This window comes from Vicugna pacos, chromosome 2 (genome assembly GCF_048564905.1).
Source record: "Vicugna pacos chromosome 2, VicPac4, whole genome shotgun sequence".
Taxonomy (NCBI): Eukaryota; Metazoa; Chordata; class Mammalia; order Artiodactyla; family Camelidae; genus Vicugna; species Vicugna pacos.
In genome coordinates, this window is record NC_132988.1 from 115,861,620 (window position 1) to 115,879,517 (window position 17,898).

At 47.4% G+C, this 17,898-nt stretch overlaps 1 protein-coding gene across 1 annotated transcript in view; it reads left to right on the forward strand.

Moving 5' to 3' along the window:
• Positions 1 to 17,898, forward strand: part of SLC2A9 (solute carrier family 2 member 9) — a 165,390-nt gene that overhangs the window by 128,142 nt on the left and 19,350 nt on the right. Inside the window, 2 exon segments of the mRNA XM_072948739.1 lie at positions 17,523 to 17,537; positions 17,540 to 17,649. Coding sequence (XP_072804840.1) covers positions 17,523 to 17,537; positions 17,540 to 17,649 — 125 coding nt within the window.

Below are 17,898 nucleotides of genomic sequence, written 5' to 3' on the forward strand. Positions count from 1 at the left end.
CAGTGGTCCCCAAACAGTGCTGAATCACCTGGGGAGCTTCTAAAATTCCGAATGCCCAGGCTGCCTCCACAGCCAACCAAACCCTGGTCTCGGGTGGGACCAGGTCCCACAGTTTCTAACACTCACGCGTGATTCCAGCCTGCAGCCAAATTTGGAAATCCCTGGGCTAGAGCTGTGTTTTTCAACCTTGGCTGAAAACTTTACAATCCCCCAGGGTGGCTTAGAGACTGACAGTGAATGCTGATTCAGGCCTCAGCAGACTCCAGCTCAATGGCACCTCTGGGGTGGCGCCGGCGAGCTCGGGTGGGACACGGCACAGAGGACGAGTCTGGAGCCAGTCCAGGGAGCCTGGGACATCATACTAAGATTTGCGATTTTATCCTGAGCTCCAGAGAGGTCTGTTGGGGGAGATTTTAAGCATGAACTTCACGGGGCAGATTTGCAGTGAGAAGAGTGGATCTGGGAAGCGGATGGGAGGGCACAAACCAGTTACACAAAGAATGCAAACTGGGCTCACCCACAAACCCACCAGAAGTGCTTCCCTGACCGAAACCACAAAGCTCTGCCTTCTGTGCTTTTCCTCAAACCCTCACTCTCCTTGTGATGATCTTGTTTCTCTCCCAGTGTTTGCAAGCGCTGCTGTCTCATAACCACGCTGTGTGCTGAGTGCCTGGCACTTCAGACCCAGCTCCCCATCAGTGTCTGAGAGGCTCCCCAAGGGAAGGTCCACCTGGCCCCCAGGCTCAAATTATTGCCGTGGACGCGGTTCTTGTCTTGCTGCAGAAAGAATTCAGAGACGAGAAGAGGAGGTTAAAGTAAAGTGAGGATTTATTAAAGGGTAGACAGTACACTCTCAAGGGGAGAGCGGGCGGGCTCAGGTGAGCATCTGCCCTGAGTTTCTTTGGCGAGTTGGTTACTTAGGGTGTGAAAATGAATGGGTGGGATAGTCACTGGGGAGGAAAGGGTCTGGGGTCATGTTCCCTGATTTTCATCCTAACTCCACCTTCCCGAAGGGGTTTGTTATGTAGTCTGGATCTGAAGTGTCTTGGTGTCGGTGCATGATGGGTACTTCCAATCTGCAAGGCTAATTTTATTGAAATGAGGGCATAATGAGCAAAAGGTTACTTCAGACACTGGAGATTCTTGCCCTTTCCCACCTTTCTTTGTCGGCCTCCAGGGTACTTGTCACCCCAAAATGTGTGACCACTTATCAGCCCAGAGGTTCCTGCTTTTCTTTCTCTGCCCAGCGACCCCTGTTTTTACATGATAAAGGGTTTCCTGCATTTGGCCCGTGCCCCTCCTTTCTGCCCAGTTCCTGCCATTTGGCCTTTGTCCTCCTTTCTTCGCTTATATCTAGTTGTCTACCTGCTCTAACAAAATCAGCTGTCCGTCCTTGCCCTCTGCTCCCCAAACCCCCTGTGTTCACCCCGCAGCTGGGCCCCGCCCCCTCCACTACTGTAGCCATGAGATCAACCAGGGTTTAGAAGCTTCGCTTGGACTCACACTGACGGCACACAGCTTAAGCCCCCAGGACAATGACCTGTCCGAGGGGAGCTGCCATTTGGGTTGTGAGATCACCTTGCATCTTCCTAAGTGGACAGGAAGGAGCAGATCCCAAGAGGAGCCACCCTAGGAGACTGGCTGGGAGACACTAGGAGATAAATGGCCGAGGGTTTCCCGGTGGGGGGCGCCCCTCCAGGATTGAATGAAAAGGCTCGACCTCCCAGGAGGGAAGCTTTAAGTTAGCTTGAGGCAGTGTCTGTGGCGAGCAGATCAACTCAAGGAGACTTGACAGGGAGCTGGAATTAGGTGAGGCAAAGAAAGAAAACCAGAAAGGCAGTTTCCTACCACATATTTTATTCGTGTGCATAACCCCCAGGCAGTGGCAGAGAAGCCTAATGAATGAGGCAGATGAAAGAACTTAACTTCAAGGGAAAGGAGATCGTCCCAAAGCCTGTCAGTTACAGTCTGAAAAATCTTATGACGGCTGGCTCTGTGCGGCACGAAGTTAAGCCCTCTAAGCGCAGCTTGAGTGGCTGGGAAGGACGGACACACCCTGGTCCACGCAACAGGGTGGAGTTTGATCTCAGCTCTTATAAAGGTGCACATTGGGGTCTGAACGCTCCAGGGGCTCGCGCAGTCCTGAGGGAGGAGATGCCAAGTGCCCAGGGAGCGGAACAGGGGACACCTCTATCTGTCACATGGACTTAATCTGGAAAGACTGCCCACATGTACTGACCTCTGCGGGGACCATCAGGATCTCTGCCCCGCCTGCCCCTCTTGCCCACCCCGACCCTCTCCCCACACCACACGTTCTCCCTGCTTCCCGGCCACACGGAGGTGCCTGCAGCTGCCCCACTGGCCACCCATGCTTGCAGAAGTCCAGCCTTTGCACATCTGTTCCCCCACCTTATCATCCATTTGAGGAATGGCTTCTCAGCTTTAAAAGATTAGCGCACACTGACCCTTGAACCTTTCTTAGAACCAGACAGCCCCTCCTCCGTGCTCCCTCCGCCCTGAGATTTACTGCTGGTCTCACTCACCACCCCGTACTGCAGAGGCCGTGGCTGCTCAGTCCCATCTAACATCAGGAGTGTTGCAAAAGCAGGGACCTCGTCTCCATCCCTTCTGTGCTCCAGGCACCAGACACAGAGCCTGGCAACTGGCTAGCACTCAGGAAGTGATTGTATTTCTCACGTATTTATTCGACAGTCACTCAGCAAGTCCCTACAGTGTGACGTGTGGTGTCTTCTGTGTCATTTTTCCCCACCCCAATTCTCCACGTCTCTCACGCCAAGCTGGGCGTCCAGCCATTCGATTCAGTCCTCATGCCATCTGCCCAGAGCGAACACAGACCCACAAGACCAGGGCTCAGTCCCGCAGGACTCCCCCGCTTCGCACGCCAGCTGCAGCCGGGGTCCCCGGGGGACCGCATCTCCTCATGACTGACTGCAGCGCAGGGCTTCCCAGGACCCGCCCCCTCAGGTTCAGTGCTTTGCTAGAATGCCTCCCAGGACTCTGGAACATGCTCTGCCTACAACTACAGCTTATATAAAGGACACAACTCAGGAAATGGGAGAGACGCCCAGGGCAAGGTACAGGGAGTGAGTGTGGAGCTTCCGGGCCCCGTCCCGGGCCCCCACCTTCCCAGCCCCTCGCAGTGCTCACCAGCCTGCAAGCACCCCGACTCCACCACGTAGGAATTTCTGCAGAGGTTTCACCACACAGGCATGATCGACTCAGCCACTGGCCAGAGGGGACTGAACTCTGCCTCTGTGGAGGTAGAAGGGTTGAGCTGAAATCTCCAGCCTTGTCAGCAAGGCCAGCTTCTCCTTGGAAACTGTCTAAGGGCCACATGAGTCACCTTCTCAGCATAAAATCTGGCGTGGTGTCAGGGGCTCCGTAGGAACAAGGAGACGCTCCTATCACTCAGGAACTTCCAAGGGTTTGAGGCGCTCCATGCCCTCCGCCAGGAACCCGGGAGGGAGACCAAACATGTATTTCTTATTGTAGCTCCTTGCCAGGCTCTGGGCCAGGATTGGAGATAACAGAGAGCGAGACAGACGGTGTCCCCGCCCCCGCGGCAGAGCAGCCGCAAGGGCAGATGTCCACCGCGGACATCTTACCCCACTGTGGCCTCGGCACCGCGGAGCCCTCGATGCACTGGCCACAGAGGTCCCCTGAGGGGTGGAGGAGGGGCTGTACCCTCCAACTGCTCGACCACTGGCCAAGGCTGACCCCGAGGGGGGCCCTCCTGCAGGCACTGTGGGAGTGCCGGCCAGGCTCTGGGACCGCCCTTTGAAAGTTTGCCCCTATGGGAGCCCGGGGAGACCCGGAGGTGGGAGAGGCCGAGCCAAGCAGATGCAGGAGGAGGGTCGGGGGCGGCAAGATAGGAAAAGATCAAGTGAAGGAGATCCAAAACCACACAGCTGCTCGACGTAAACTGAACACCAGCCCCGCGCCCACCCCATCCAGGACGAGGAGATGGAAAATGTCCCCTTCCTGCCCTGGAGCAGCCAGTGGGAGGCAGACCTGGAAATGGATGACTCCTGTCCAGTGGATTTCCCAGAGGGCAGGAGAGGGAAAGATGGAAGAGGGAAGCAGGGATGGCAAGTGGCCGGTATTTGTACAAATGCTGCTTAGACATGATCCCTTTTAATTCTCTCCGGGCTGCAAGGCTGGATCTGCTGGCAAGGGTGGGTGGAGTCCAGAGTCAGCCGCAGCTACGTCTGCCTTCGAGCCCCACAGCACGGGGACACCAGGCCCGGTGGGAGAGTCCTGTCCCTCAGGTGATGCTGTCCCAGGAGGGAGCTCAGTCAGCAGACAGCAAGGCCCCAGCTGCCCGGCCAGGCAGGGGTCAGGGCAGAAGGCCAGGGCCCGCTTGGAAGAGAGGTTCCCCCAAAGCCGTGAGCCCAGCACGGTGCCCGGCAGATATAGGCACCCAGACATTTCTGTTTGTTGAATGAACAAATGAACAAATGAGTCAATGAGAGAACAACTCCATCCTTGCCCTTCACCCAGTTGCACTAAGTAGCCCCCAGTTTAGATGGGGGTCAAATCAAATGATTCATTTCCACCCAGAAGTCAGGAACGATGTGCAAAGCAGAGTGTGTAAGTTAATTTCTCACTTCCCTGGCCTAGCAGAGATGACTGGGGAGAAGAATTCAGTACATATTCAGTAAAATGAGCAGAGCCATAAATCAAGAGATCTGTCCTGACACCCAGTCGGCAAATGGTCCTAATCTTTGAAAAAGTTGTTTAATGACAATAAATGGGAATGTCTCACACATCCAGGCTAAAAAAAATATAGCAGTCGTTGTTCGGAACACATCTGTACCTCTAAAAGGAATTTATACAAAGGGGAGGTTTAACTGCTGCGTTGCTAGCGTGCATTCTTCGCAGTCCCCGTCCACGGCAGGAGACCCGACCCCCACGTCCATGACCTCGTGGGATCTGGGGAGAGGACTTAGGAGACCTTTCGCAGACCACCCTGCAAACGCTAAACTATTGTGTGAGTTTGAAATCAGGTTGAGGTCCAGCATAAAGATACTCGCAGCTGGGATTGTAAAGGGAACCGCATGAATGACCTATTTCCAGACGTGTGGAGGGGTGAAGGGGTCGGATAGAAAAGATGGAGATGCCTGAAGCATAAAAGAGCAGCAGGGGCCGCCACCCATGCAAGCCTGAACAGGCACAGGATAGACTAATTTTAACTGCAATTAATTTCTCCCTAATAAGAGAAATTATATACTAAGAAATGATTGGGCCAGGTAAGACTGAGCTTTGAAGCACCACAAGCCACTGTGATAGTTAAGATGTTCTGTCACCAGACCCACCCCCAAGAACTAATTTTCACCCCAGTTGAGAATAATGTAGATAAAGATGTAAGTTCGTTAAGTTAGTACAAGGGGTTCCTTCGTCCCAGGAGGGCAAACAGGAACAAGAAACGTCCCAGCTAGGAGCTCAGAGCCCAGGATTAGAGGCAGTTTCTAAGCAAAGAAAAAGAAGAGGACGTAATCTATCATCATCGGGGAAGGAGTCTGGGTGAGAAGTTGAGGCTCAGAGAGGTTAAGTGTTTACCAAGAGTCACACAGCTGATGAGCAGGGGAGCTAAGATTCCAGTTCAGGTTAGTGTGGCTCCAAAGCCTGAGTTCTTAAGATCTACAACAGGCTACCAAGATAAGGCAGAGTTAGAATCCAGGCTTCTTTTATATTAAAAGCAGAAGGAGTAAAATCAAACATTTCCTGGTTCCCATCAGCCTCCAAAGGGGATGTGTTCATTTCTTCCTGCCTGCGGCCAGTCACAGGTGGGCCTGCTCAGGGTGTTTCCTGGGAGCTAAACAAAGGTATTTTAGCTTAATGCTCATTACCTGGGAGCCAGGGTTCCCAGAGATGGGCCGCTATGTATAAGTTGATCTCATAGGCAACATCCCTTTAGGGATGAACTTGTAGCAAAAGCAATAGAAGACAAAGGTTAGAGTAAAAGAAATAGATCCAACAAAGAGTCAGTTTTGTTCTTCCCGATTGCAAGGGTCCCCGCTGAGAATGTATGACACACTCCACGGGGGTAATTTGAAGAGCGTTTGATGAGAAGACAAATTGCAATGGTGAAGGCAGACTACAGGGAAATGTCAAAGACCTTAATTATTTTGAAGGCCTCAGCATATGACCCAAACATCCGCCCCCTCCACCAACTGGCCATGTAGAAGGCAAAGCCATTTACTGAAAGTTAATTCATCAAAAGTCAACTCCCTGAGTGGTCAGATTGCTGAAAGCCAAGTCACAGAGAAAAATAATTTGCTGAATTTATCTTATCTCTTTTAATCATCTATCAAGAATGTACAGAATTTGGTGTGGAATAGAATGGTTTTAACGCCTTTAATTGATTTCTGTCTTACTCTTCATTTTGCCTGCATAGGTGAATTTTGAACATTTTCCCTCTTTTTTTTAATTTAATTCCCTGTTGTTACAGCTGAAGGCTACTGGGGCAAGAGGAAACACAGCTGAGCAGCATAAAATATATCGGTACCCACAGTAAGAATAGTTGTCTTCCTTCCTCTCGGAATCCATTTCGTTGCAGAGACGCATACACACAAGCAACAGGGTTTTGGGATAGCAAGAGGTGCATCAACACATTTATCTTAATGTATTAGATTCCTGTGTTTGGGAAGCAAGAGTTTGGAGAGCAAAGGCACAGAGAGAAAGGGATCCCCACACAGCCGTAGACAGGGTTTCTCTTTTTACCTTATTCTTATTCTTATTCACAAATGGATTTTACATTGTTGTCTTTTGGTGAAATGACTTTGAGCCGACCATGTGCCCTTCATCAGTCACTTTTCCGAGCCCTAATTCTTGGCCAGAACGAGGAGACACCAGACCTCCGTGCCCCAGGTGACCCCCCAGGGGGACTGTGAGGCTCAAGAAAGAGGATGCTTAGTGGATGCTCTTGGAATCTCACCAGAACTTTAACAAAATCTGCATCGATCTTGGCAAGTCCTTGTTCCTTTCTGGGTCTTGGGTTCCCCATCAATGAAGTGAGGGGCTGAACCAGATTTAGGGGTTCTGCAGCTGGATAGCTGCACTTCAGAACCTTCTTCTATGGTCAAGTGGCCCACCCTCCCCCCATCCAGGCCACTGGGTAGGCAACAGGAATGGCATTTTAACATGTTTTCTGGAAGATCCCTGAGCATCCAGTCCAGCCCAAACCACTTTCCTGTTTAGTTTCTAGGGTTAAGGACCAACTCTGGCTGCCTAGAGACCCACACCCAGGTGAACTGGCCAAATTGTGCACTGGCCACTCACTTCTCCCACACGGACCCTCAGGGCAATAGTAAATGTCGTACAACAATGGCGACAGTGTGAACAATCATGTGTTTAGCCAGCATTCCGGGTTCTGTGCTGAGTATTTCTCCCCAGCAGTCTCACCCAGCCCTCACACCAGCGCACTGGGCAGAACGTCTTGTTCCTACCTTGACCATGAGGAGGCTGAGACTCCAAGAGGTTATGACTCTTATGGGTCACGTGTCCAGGTGCCCTGACATCAGAGGGCTGGCGATGTTTGTGCTCTTTACTCCTGTAGTGGGGGGAATATTGACCCCCTAAGATTCACGTCCATTCAGGATCTCAGAATGTGACCTTGTTTAGAAATAAGGTCTTTGCCAATGTCATTGGTTATGGGTCTCAAGAGGAAATCACCCTAGATTCAGGGTGGGCCTCAAATCCAATGACTAGTGTCCTTATAAGACATGGAGAGGACACAGAAAGACACACAGAGGGCAAGGTGAAGATGGCAGAGGTTGGGGTGATGTGGCTACCATCCAAAGAACACCATGGTTGGCCGGTGACACTGCAAGTTAAGAGGCACGGGATGGTTCCTCCCTCACAGACTCCAGAGAAAACCAAGCCTGCCAACACCTCTATTTCAGATGTCTAGACTCCAGACCTGAGAGAGAATAAATATCTACTGTATTAAGTCACCAGGTTTATGATGATTTGTTAGAGCAGCCACAGGAAACTAATAGAGCCACGCAGTTGGCAGGAAGATATTTCCTCGCATCCAGGCAGCTGTCGATGCAGGGCCTGTGGGCTTTGGAAATGACAGCTTTCCATCATCTAACCATCCTCATCCCCATCATCGTTAACTGCACAGATGGGGGCCAGCTGCTTACCAAGTCCACGGTGGGCATTCTGCTTATCAAAGAAGACCAGAGAGAATTTTCTCAATTAATATCATCTTCCTTAAGCAGAGCACCTGTTCAGAGGTAGATACTCTGCCACATTTACCCTGATCTTCACTGCATCCTGCCGATGAAACACCCTACTCCTGACGAGGACACCTGGGCTCCGGGAGCCTGCCTTACCCGCATCCCCGGGCACGTGGCTGGCCCAGGATTGGCACCCATTTCTTCCTGACTTTGATGTCACCTTTCCTGCCATTCTCTCTCCTGTTTTTCCAAACACTTAGTTTCCCTGCTTATCTCTTTCCCACAGCCTAAGACAGAGTTAATTAGTGAGCTTATCTCCTAAGGCAGTGCTCTGATTTATGGCTAAATTGTCTCCAGATAGGATGGTCCCTCAGAAGCAATCCCAAGAAAACCTGTCCTGAGAGGGAACTTGAGCCCTCCGAGGGTTCCACGCAGAAGGCTGGATTTGCAACAGAAATGTGGAACGTTTTTGATGAACAACTATATGGAAACAAAATGGATAACCTAGAGGAGATGGACAAGTTTCTGGAAACATACTGTCCACCAAGACTGAATCAAGAAGAAACTGACCACTTGAACAAACCGATCACTAGAAATGAAGTCAAATTAGCAATAAAAAACCTCCCTACAAATAAAAGTCCAACCAGACGGCTTCACCAGGGAATTCTACCAAACATACAAAGAAGAACTCATACCAGTCCTTCTCAAACTCTTCCAGAAGATTGAAAGGAGGGAATACTCGCAAACTCATTCTATGAAGCCACCATCACCCTGATACCAAAACCAGACAAAGACACTACAAAAAAAAGAGAATTACAGACCAATATCACTGATGAACACAGATGCAAAAATCCTTACCAGATTATTAGCAAATAGAATCCAACAACACATAAAAAAGATTATACATCATGACCAAGTGGGGTTCATCCCAGGGACACAAGGCTGGTTCAACATACACAAATCAGTCAATGTAATACATCACATCAACAAGAGAAAGGACAAAAACCACATGATCATCTCAATAGATACAGAAAAAGCACTTGATAAAATTCAACACCCATTTATGATAAAAACTCTCGCCAAAGTGGGTATAGAGGGAACATATCTCAACATAACAAAAGCTATATATGACAAACCTACAGCCAGCATAGTACTCAACGGTGAAAATCTCAAAAGCTTCCTACTAAAATCTGGGACAAGACAAGGCTTTCCACTCTCACCACTCCTATTCAACATAATCTTAGAAGTGCTAGCAGCAGCAATCAGGCAAGAGAGAGAAATAAAAGAGATCCAAATTGGAAAAGAAGAGGTAAAATTGTCACGATATGCAGATGACATGATACTATATATAGAAAACCCTAAAAGGTCCACACAAAAACTACTAGAACTAATTGAAGAATTCAGCAAGGAAGTAGGTTGCAAGATTAACATTCAAAAATCAGTTGCATTTCTTTACACTAACGATAAATCAACAGAAAAAGAAAGGAAAGAAACAATCCCCTTTAAAATAGCACCCAAAGTAATAAAATATCTGGGAATAAATCTAACCAAGGAGGTGAAAGAATTATACACAGAAAACTATAAATCATTGATGAAGGAAATTAAAGAAGACTTTAAAAAATAGAAAGATATTCCATGCTCCTGGATTGGAAGAATCAATATTGTTAAAATGGTCATACTGCCCAAAGCAATCTACAGATTTAATGCAATTCCTATCCAATTACCCAGGACATATTTCACAGACTAAAACAAATCATAATAAAATTTATATGGAACCACAAAAGACCTAAAATTGCCAAAGCATCACTGAAGAAAAAGAAAGAGGCTGGAGGAATGACCCTCCCAGACTTCAGACAATACTATAGAGCTACAGTCATCAAAACAGCATGGTATTAGTACAGAAACAGACCTATGGACCAATGGAACAGAATAGAGAGCCCAGAAATGAATCTACAAACTTTTGGTCAACTAATCTTTGACAAAGGAGGCAAGAACATACCAAGAAATAAAGAATCTCTTCAGCAAATGGTGTTGGGAAAACTGGACAGCAGCATGTAAATCAATGAAGCTAGAACACTCCCTTACACCATGAACAAAAATAAACTCAAAATGGATCAAAGACTTAAAACAGAAGACAAGATACAATAAACCCGTAGAAGAAAACATAGGCAAAACATTATCTCACATACATCTCAAAAATATTCTCCTAGGGCAGTCTACCCAAGCAATAGAAATAAAAGCAAGAATAAACAAATGGGACCTAATGAAACTTACAAGCTTTTGCATAGCAAAGGAAACCAGAAATAAAACAAGAAGAAAACCTACGGAATGGGAGAAAATTTTTGCAAGTGAAACCGACAAAGGCTTGATCTCCAAAATATATAAGCAGCTCATACGACTCAATAAGAAAAAAATAAACAACCCAATCCAAAAATGGGCAGAAGACCTAAACAAGCAATTCTCCAAGGAAGACATACAAATGATCAAAAAGCACATGAAAAAATGCTCAATATCACTAATTATCAGAGAAATGCAAATCAGAACTACAATGAGGTATCCCCTCACACCAGTCAGAATGGCCATCATTCAAAAGTCCAAAAATGACAAATGCTGGAGAGGCTGTGGAGAGAGGGGAACCCTCCTACACTGCTGGTGGGAATGCAGTTTGGTGCAGCCACTGTGGGAAACAGTATGGAGATTCCTCAAAAACTAGGAATAGACTTACCATATGACCCAGTAATCCCACTCCTGGGCATATATCCAGAAGGAAATCTACTTCAAAAAGACACCTGCACCCCAATGTTCATAGCAGCACTATTTACAATAACCAAAACATGGAAACAGCCTAAATGTCCATCAACAGGTGACTGGATAAAGAAGAAGTGGTATATTTATACAATGGAATACTACTCAGCCATAAAAACCAACAACATAATGCCATTTGCAGCAACATGGATGCTCCTGGAGAATGTCATTCTAAGTGAAGTAAGCCAGAAAGAGAAAGAAAAATACCATATGAGATCGCTCATATGTGGAATCTAAAAAACAAAAACAAACAAACAAAAACAAAGCATAAATACAGGACAGAAATAGACTCATGGACAGAGAATACAGACTTGTGGTTACCAGGGGGGTAGAGGGTGGGAAGGGATAGACTGGGATTTCAAAATTGTAGAATAGATAAACAAGATTACACTGTATAGCACAGGGAAATATACACAAAATGTTATGATAAATCACAGAGAAAAAAATGTGACAATGAGTGTGTATATGTCCATGAATGATTGAAAAATTGTGCTGAACACTGGAATTTGACACAACATTGTAAAATGATTATAAATCAATAAAAAATGTTAAAAAAAATCAATTAAATTTCCAAAAAAAAAAAAGACTACAGTGAAAGATACACAGCTAACTATCCATGAAGAATCTTCAAAATGGCTATATGTGATTATTTAAATTTAATAAGCAATTTTTCAAAGCTGGCACCTCAGAGGAAAAATTGTTTAAAGGCTTATGTGGCATATGGACACCCTTGTCGAGGTTTTTAAAGGGATTTCCAAGCATTTTAAAGGGCTTTTGAAACTGATGATAGGGGTTCCACTAAAGAATTTTAATAAATATGAATTGTAGAAAAGTTTGGACAGGTGCCCTTCATTTCTCTTATATACAAGTTGAGATTGGAGGGAAGAGTCCAGCTCAAGTGCTAGAGCGCATGCTTAACATGTGCGAGGTCCTGGGTCCCAGTACCTCCTCTAAAATAAACAAACAAATACACAAATAAACAAACAAATAAACAAATTTCGATTTCTCTCAGGTACCTGACAAGAGTTAGAAAATACCAGAGGAGGAAGGGAGTTAAATATGCAGAGAAGCTTGCTGGGGGCAGAAATACCAGGGCTGTGTTTGCTGGAATACAGCAGACATACATTACTGAGCGTGCTGATCCTCAAAACAACGCTATGAGAAAGGAACTCGTGTTATCTTCATTTCATGGATGAGAAAACTGAGAGCCATAGATGTCCTTAGCTGTGGTCACATAGTCAGTAGATGTGGGAATTTAAATCAGGTTTATCTCCTGGAGGAGAAAGAAAGGAGGTTGTGAGAAGGGACGTGGTGTCAGATGGCCCCTCGTGGTGGACACCAGGGGTGCTGTTGTCTGATACAGCTTGGTTGTTACAACAGCTGAGCCAGAGACGGAGGACCTGTGTTGTAACACCCCACCCCATGATCTAACCACAGTGTGAAAGACAGACAACCCAGAAGAAGATAAAAACTGGAAGAAAGAAGAAAAGAAAGGAAGGGAGAAAAGAAAGAAGGGAGAGATCTCCCAGAGCTTGCAGAGTCCAGGCAGGAAATAAGAGAGTGAAGTGACTCGAGAGACCATGGATGCAGAAGAGAGACAAAGCTGATCCAACGTAGGGATAACAGCGTCTCTGAAGTAAAGAACCAACACAGAGAACAGAAGTCTTCAAACATATAATGTAGAAAGTGAGTAAAGAGTGGATCTGTAGTTCAGAGGGACACACGGTGTTCTAAGAAAGATTGTTGCAGAGAAGTCAACACCAGCCCCATCAAAGTTAAGTTAATGAACTTCACAGATAAAGAAAGATTCCTTTAGGGCTTTAGGTAGAAAAAGCCAATCACTGAAGCAGAAACTCCAGACTAGGTCTAGGCTTCTTTATAGCAACAATCTGTTTTCCAAGCACCAAAAGACAAATGGGGATCATCCCCAGGTAGAAGGGTTAAGAGCAACCTTGTTTCCTTTTTAAGCTTTTTTATATTGCATGCTTCCTTTACTTGTTTAAAATGGGCAAATATTACTTATGATAATCAGAAAAAAAAAACTATTTTCACTTTGAAAAGGAAAACAAAAATAAAGGACCTAGACAGAAACTGATTCTGTTCCCATATCAAAACTCATTCTTCCTCATTTTACCCTGGATTTAAAGAAACAGACCAGGAAAGACTCTTAGGAAATCAGGCCACAAATGCCCAGAGGCAAAAGAGAAACAAGTGAATTCCAGGACTTGGAAGAGCATTCAAATAAAAGCATGAAGACTGCTAAGTTCCTTTTGCATACTTTTAAGACTGTTAGTGTCTTGGACTTGCTTGCGTCACGATGGGTAATTAAGACTCATACTTGGGAGTCACCCAGCCTTGAGTTTGGGTCCCACTAGTGATGTGATTTAAGAAGTTACTTTGCTTTCTTAAGCACAGGTTCCTTTGTATGCTAAGTGGGAAAAATAATAGTAGAAACTACCACATAGTAGTGATAATTGAATGAAATAGTATGTCAAGTGCTTTTCATAATGTCTGCCACATGTTTACCACCACCATCATGCAGCAGCTGCAAAGGCACCATCATCTCTATTATAATCATCACTACCATAATCTTCATTTCTAGATCATCATTGTTATTATTATCACCATCCTTACTAGCATCATTATCAACCCCACCACCAGCATCACCACCACCATCATCATCACCATCATTACCACCACCACCATCATCATCACCATCATTACCACCACCACCATCACCACCACCATCATCATCACCACCAGCATCACCAGCATCATTATCACCACCACCACCAGCATCATCACCATCATCACTCCTTGCTAAGAGACCTTGGGCATGCAACTCCCCTTCTCTGAGCTCCAGCTAACTCATACAATGGGGGAAAATAACGCAGAGGAGTTTTAAATTGTAATTATAGTAGCTAACAGTTAGTTTTTGAGTATCTTTCAGGTGGCAGATTTAGACTAAGTGCTTACACACAGTAGTTCATTTATCCTCACAAACATCCCCAGTACTAAGTCCCTATCATCATACTTCACATGTGAGAGACCTGGATTCCAGAGGAATCTGGTAGGGTCCGGACTTTAACTTGTTCTTACTGACACTGGCGCCCTAGCCCCAGCCCCAGCCCACTGTGCCTCACCACCTTCTCTGGTTGTGAGGTTCAAAGGAGATCATGGAAATGAAAGCCCATGATTCCAGTGGGCCATGCAGGATCCTCATGGTTGCTTGTATTTGTCCTGCGGGGGTGGCCTGAAGACCTGACAAAGGAAAGAAAGAAGAGACCTGATGTATATGTCCTTTGGACTCCAGGGTGTCTTAATCATTCCTTCACTGATCCTGAAAATCTTTACAGAGCACTTTGCATGTGTATCCTAAGAGGAGGGTCCATAACCAATAAACAAGCCATGGCCCCAGCCCTGAAGCAACAAAGAAAGTGCAGAGGGGTGGGTTTGTCAATGTTCTGCTCCATCTCAGGCTGATGCACCATCATCAGGATGTGTTAACTGAGTTATCCACAGGTGCTCCCAAAACACACCTAGGGAAGTCAGGGAAGGTGAAACACCAGCTCTCAAGCCTGTTCAGGCTTCAGAAGAGCTGTGAACTGCCCCCTGGGATATGCTGCAAGGCTCACAGCAGCGTTCGCTACAGGACCAGCTGGGTGTGTGACACAAACTCTTTCGGACAATGCAACATCATGTGCCCTACAGACCCAAGGCTGGTTTCAGCACATTTCAATATGCAACCGTTGATCTTGTACATTTTGATAGATACCTTTAAGGTAAAGAGAGTCCACTTTTTTGAAGTAAACAGCATATCAAATCTTTTCAAAATCAAACTTAGGGCATTTAATTCAAGTAAATAAACATTATTCGCATGTCTACTGTGTCAGAGATGCCAGGCAAATGGAGATGCTGCCTGCCCCGGAGGGCTCACAGTCTAGTAGGGGAGTCAGGGAATGGTGCTTGCATTCTGGGTCACTGTTGATGTGTGAAGTCCCAGGCTTGCTGGCAGCATGCTGGAGTGGTAATTGTGAAAGCTCTGGAGAGACACAGGCTTGAGTTGGTCCTGGCTCTGTGACCTTGGGTTGCCTGGTTGAACTTGATGAGTGTTGTAGTTGTGTGCAGTGCTCACACTGAAAGCTCCATGGGATGGAGAATCCCAGAATTCAGCTCCTCCCTTCCATCCACCCCCACTGCCACCATCCAAACCTTCTAGGCAACATTGCCTCCTTCCTGTGGTACAGGAGAATGAGGTGTGGGAGGATGGTCAGTCGTGTCCCAGGTCTTTGGCGAGTCCCTGGGATGCACCCCTCCAAGTGAGGGTCCTTGGCTTCTTGCAGGGAAGAATTCAAGAGTGAGCCGTAGTTGAGTGAAAGTAGATTTATGCAGAGAAATGCACACTCCATAGACTGAGTATAGACCATCACATAAGGCCAGAGAGGCCACAAGGTATGTGTGGGGGGAGGGTTCAAAGTAAAAGTAGATTCACTCTCCATACAGAGCGCAGGCCATCTCCAAAGGCAAGAGAGCTACCGTGAGGGGCGGGGTTGCTAGTTTTGATGGGCTCGGTAACTTCATGTGCTAACAAGTGGGAGGATTATTCCACGTACTTTGGAGAAGGAGCTGGGATTCCCAGGAACTGGACCACTTCCCACTTTTTGACCTTTAATGGTCAGCCTTGCAACTGTCATGGCACCTGTGGGAGTGCTATTTAGTGTGCTAATATGTTACACATATTACTGAAGTGATCATATACTGAAGGTCAAGGTCTACTGGGAGTTGAATCTTCCGCCATCTTGGTGCTAATTGCTGTGTCATTCTTTTAATGGTTGTGCCCTGCCCCTTGCCCTCCTATCTCACCTGCACTGCCCAATAGCCTCCTGTACCCATCTTTTATCCCTCAGTCCTTTCTCCAGACAGCAGTGATCTCCACAAAGTGCAGATTAATCACATCTACTTAAAGACCCACATGAGTTCTCTTCAACGGCAAACCCCTCTCCTGCACCTACAGAGGCTGCTTAATAGGCCCTGCTCACCTTTGCCACCTCACCCCATTCCTCCCTACCCTCCCTCAGGTGTCCAGACAGGCTGGCCTCTGTTCTAGACCTTGACCCAACTCTTTTCATCTCTCTACCCTCCCATCCCTCCCCTGGCATGATCTTCGTCAGATCTTCACATGCTGCAACTCCTTTAAGCCACATCTCCACCATCATCTCCCTAGAGATCGCCCCCAATACTACTAAATAGACCCTCTCCCATTGCTCTGAATGTTTCCTCCAGGGCCTATCACACACTGTGATTATTCATTCCTTCACTCACATCCTTTAAACAAGGACAAATAAACAAGTCATCTTTTCTCCCCAACTAGATGAGGGAATGACATGAGAGCGGGGGCATTGCCACTGTCCTCCAGGACTGAGGGGCCAGCCCAGCACAGCCAGTAATCACTGAATCTTGATGGAATGAGTGACCCCAGACCAGTGGTTTCCAAACTGAGGTCGGCAAAGGTCCCTCAGGGTTTTCCCCTCTACCATCCATCCTGTCTTGTCCGTGGACCTCCAAGGTCTATGTCTGATGAGAGTGAGGACTTCTGTTGAGGAAGGGGAGGCTGCAAACCAGACCTTCAAGGTCATACTGAGCCCCAGGTACAGCGCGTGGGCACAGAGCCCAATCCTGAGTCTCACTGAGCAGGACAGTTGGGAAGGGAGGGGTGCAGACCTCAGGGAATCTCAGCCAGGTGCGGTGCCCAGAGGGCATTTGGAAATGGGTGGAAGCAGTTTGGGTTGCCATGACGAAGAGGGGCACTCCTGGCTTCAGGAGGCAAAGGTTGGAAAACATTCTGCAATTGCACAAGTTCAGTCTCTCAAAATAGAGAATTGTTCCGCCCCATGTCGATGATGTTTCTGCTAACACTCCGATGCTTGGGCACCTTAGGGACGGGGGCCCACCACCCATCCAGTCAAGGGGAGATCAGGCAGGAACTTCCCTCTACTTAACCAAGGATCAGCAGAAAAACCCTGAGATTTGGAGGTCGGAATCCCAAGCCTGAGCCCTGGCTCTGCTACTCAGGAGCTGGGTTACCTTGGCTAAGTCAAGTAACCTCTCTGAGCTTCAGTTTTCTCATCCAGGGAATATGGTAGCCAATACCTGCCTGACTCAGTTATTCCAAAGATAAATTATAAGCATTCCTAACACAATATATTCAGTAAATGCCAGTTGCCTTTTAAATCAAATTGCCACATATAGCACTCAGTTTATGGTGGAGCACAGCTTGATACAGAAGGCATTTGGAGAGCCAGGAGGCTCATCTCGTTGGGATGGGCAGGTCAGAGGAAAAGTTTAGGTACTGTTAGGGGTCAAAGGCTGTAACTCCAGCACCCCCTTCCGAAGGCTCGGCTCTCCCAGGCAGAGCCAGCTCTTGCCAGGAGGGGCTCTTCCACTACGTGGAGATGGGTGCTGGCACCCTGACCACTGCAGGGTGACTAGTCCATGCCCTGGCTCTGGTTGCAGGTGGCATCCCCTTCATCCTACCGGTGAGCTTTTCCAGCAATCACAGTGGCCGGCTGCCTTCACCGCAGCAGGAACCACCAGCTGGCTCTCCAGCTTCGCTCTGGGGCTCCTCTTCCCGTTCGTTCAGGTATGACCGACAAGGGGTCTTTTGCTCATGAGATTCCCTCAGAGTGACGGATGATTCAGAAAGCAGAGGCTGGTCCTCTCTCTACGGGAGATTCATACTCTTGGTCTGAGGAAAGGGGAGATGTGCTTTGGTCCAAAGCCTTAATCCTCTCCCTCTCTCCCACACCTTCTGGAAGCTGCCCCTAAGTGCTCAGGGAGTAGGTCTCAGGAGCGGGCTTCCCTCTGCTGAGGGTCTGCAGGGAAACCTCAG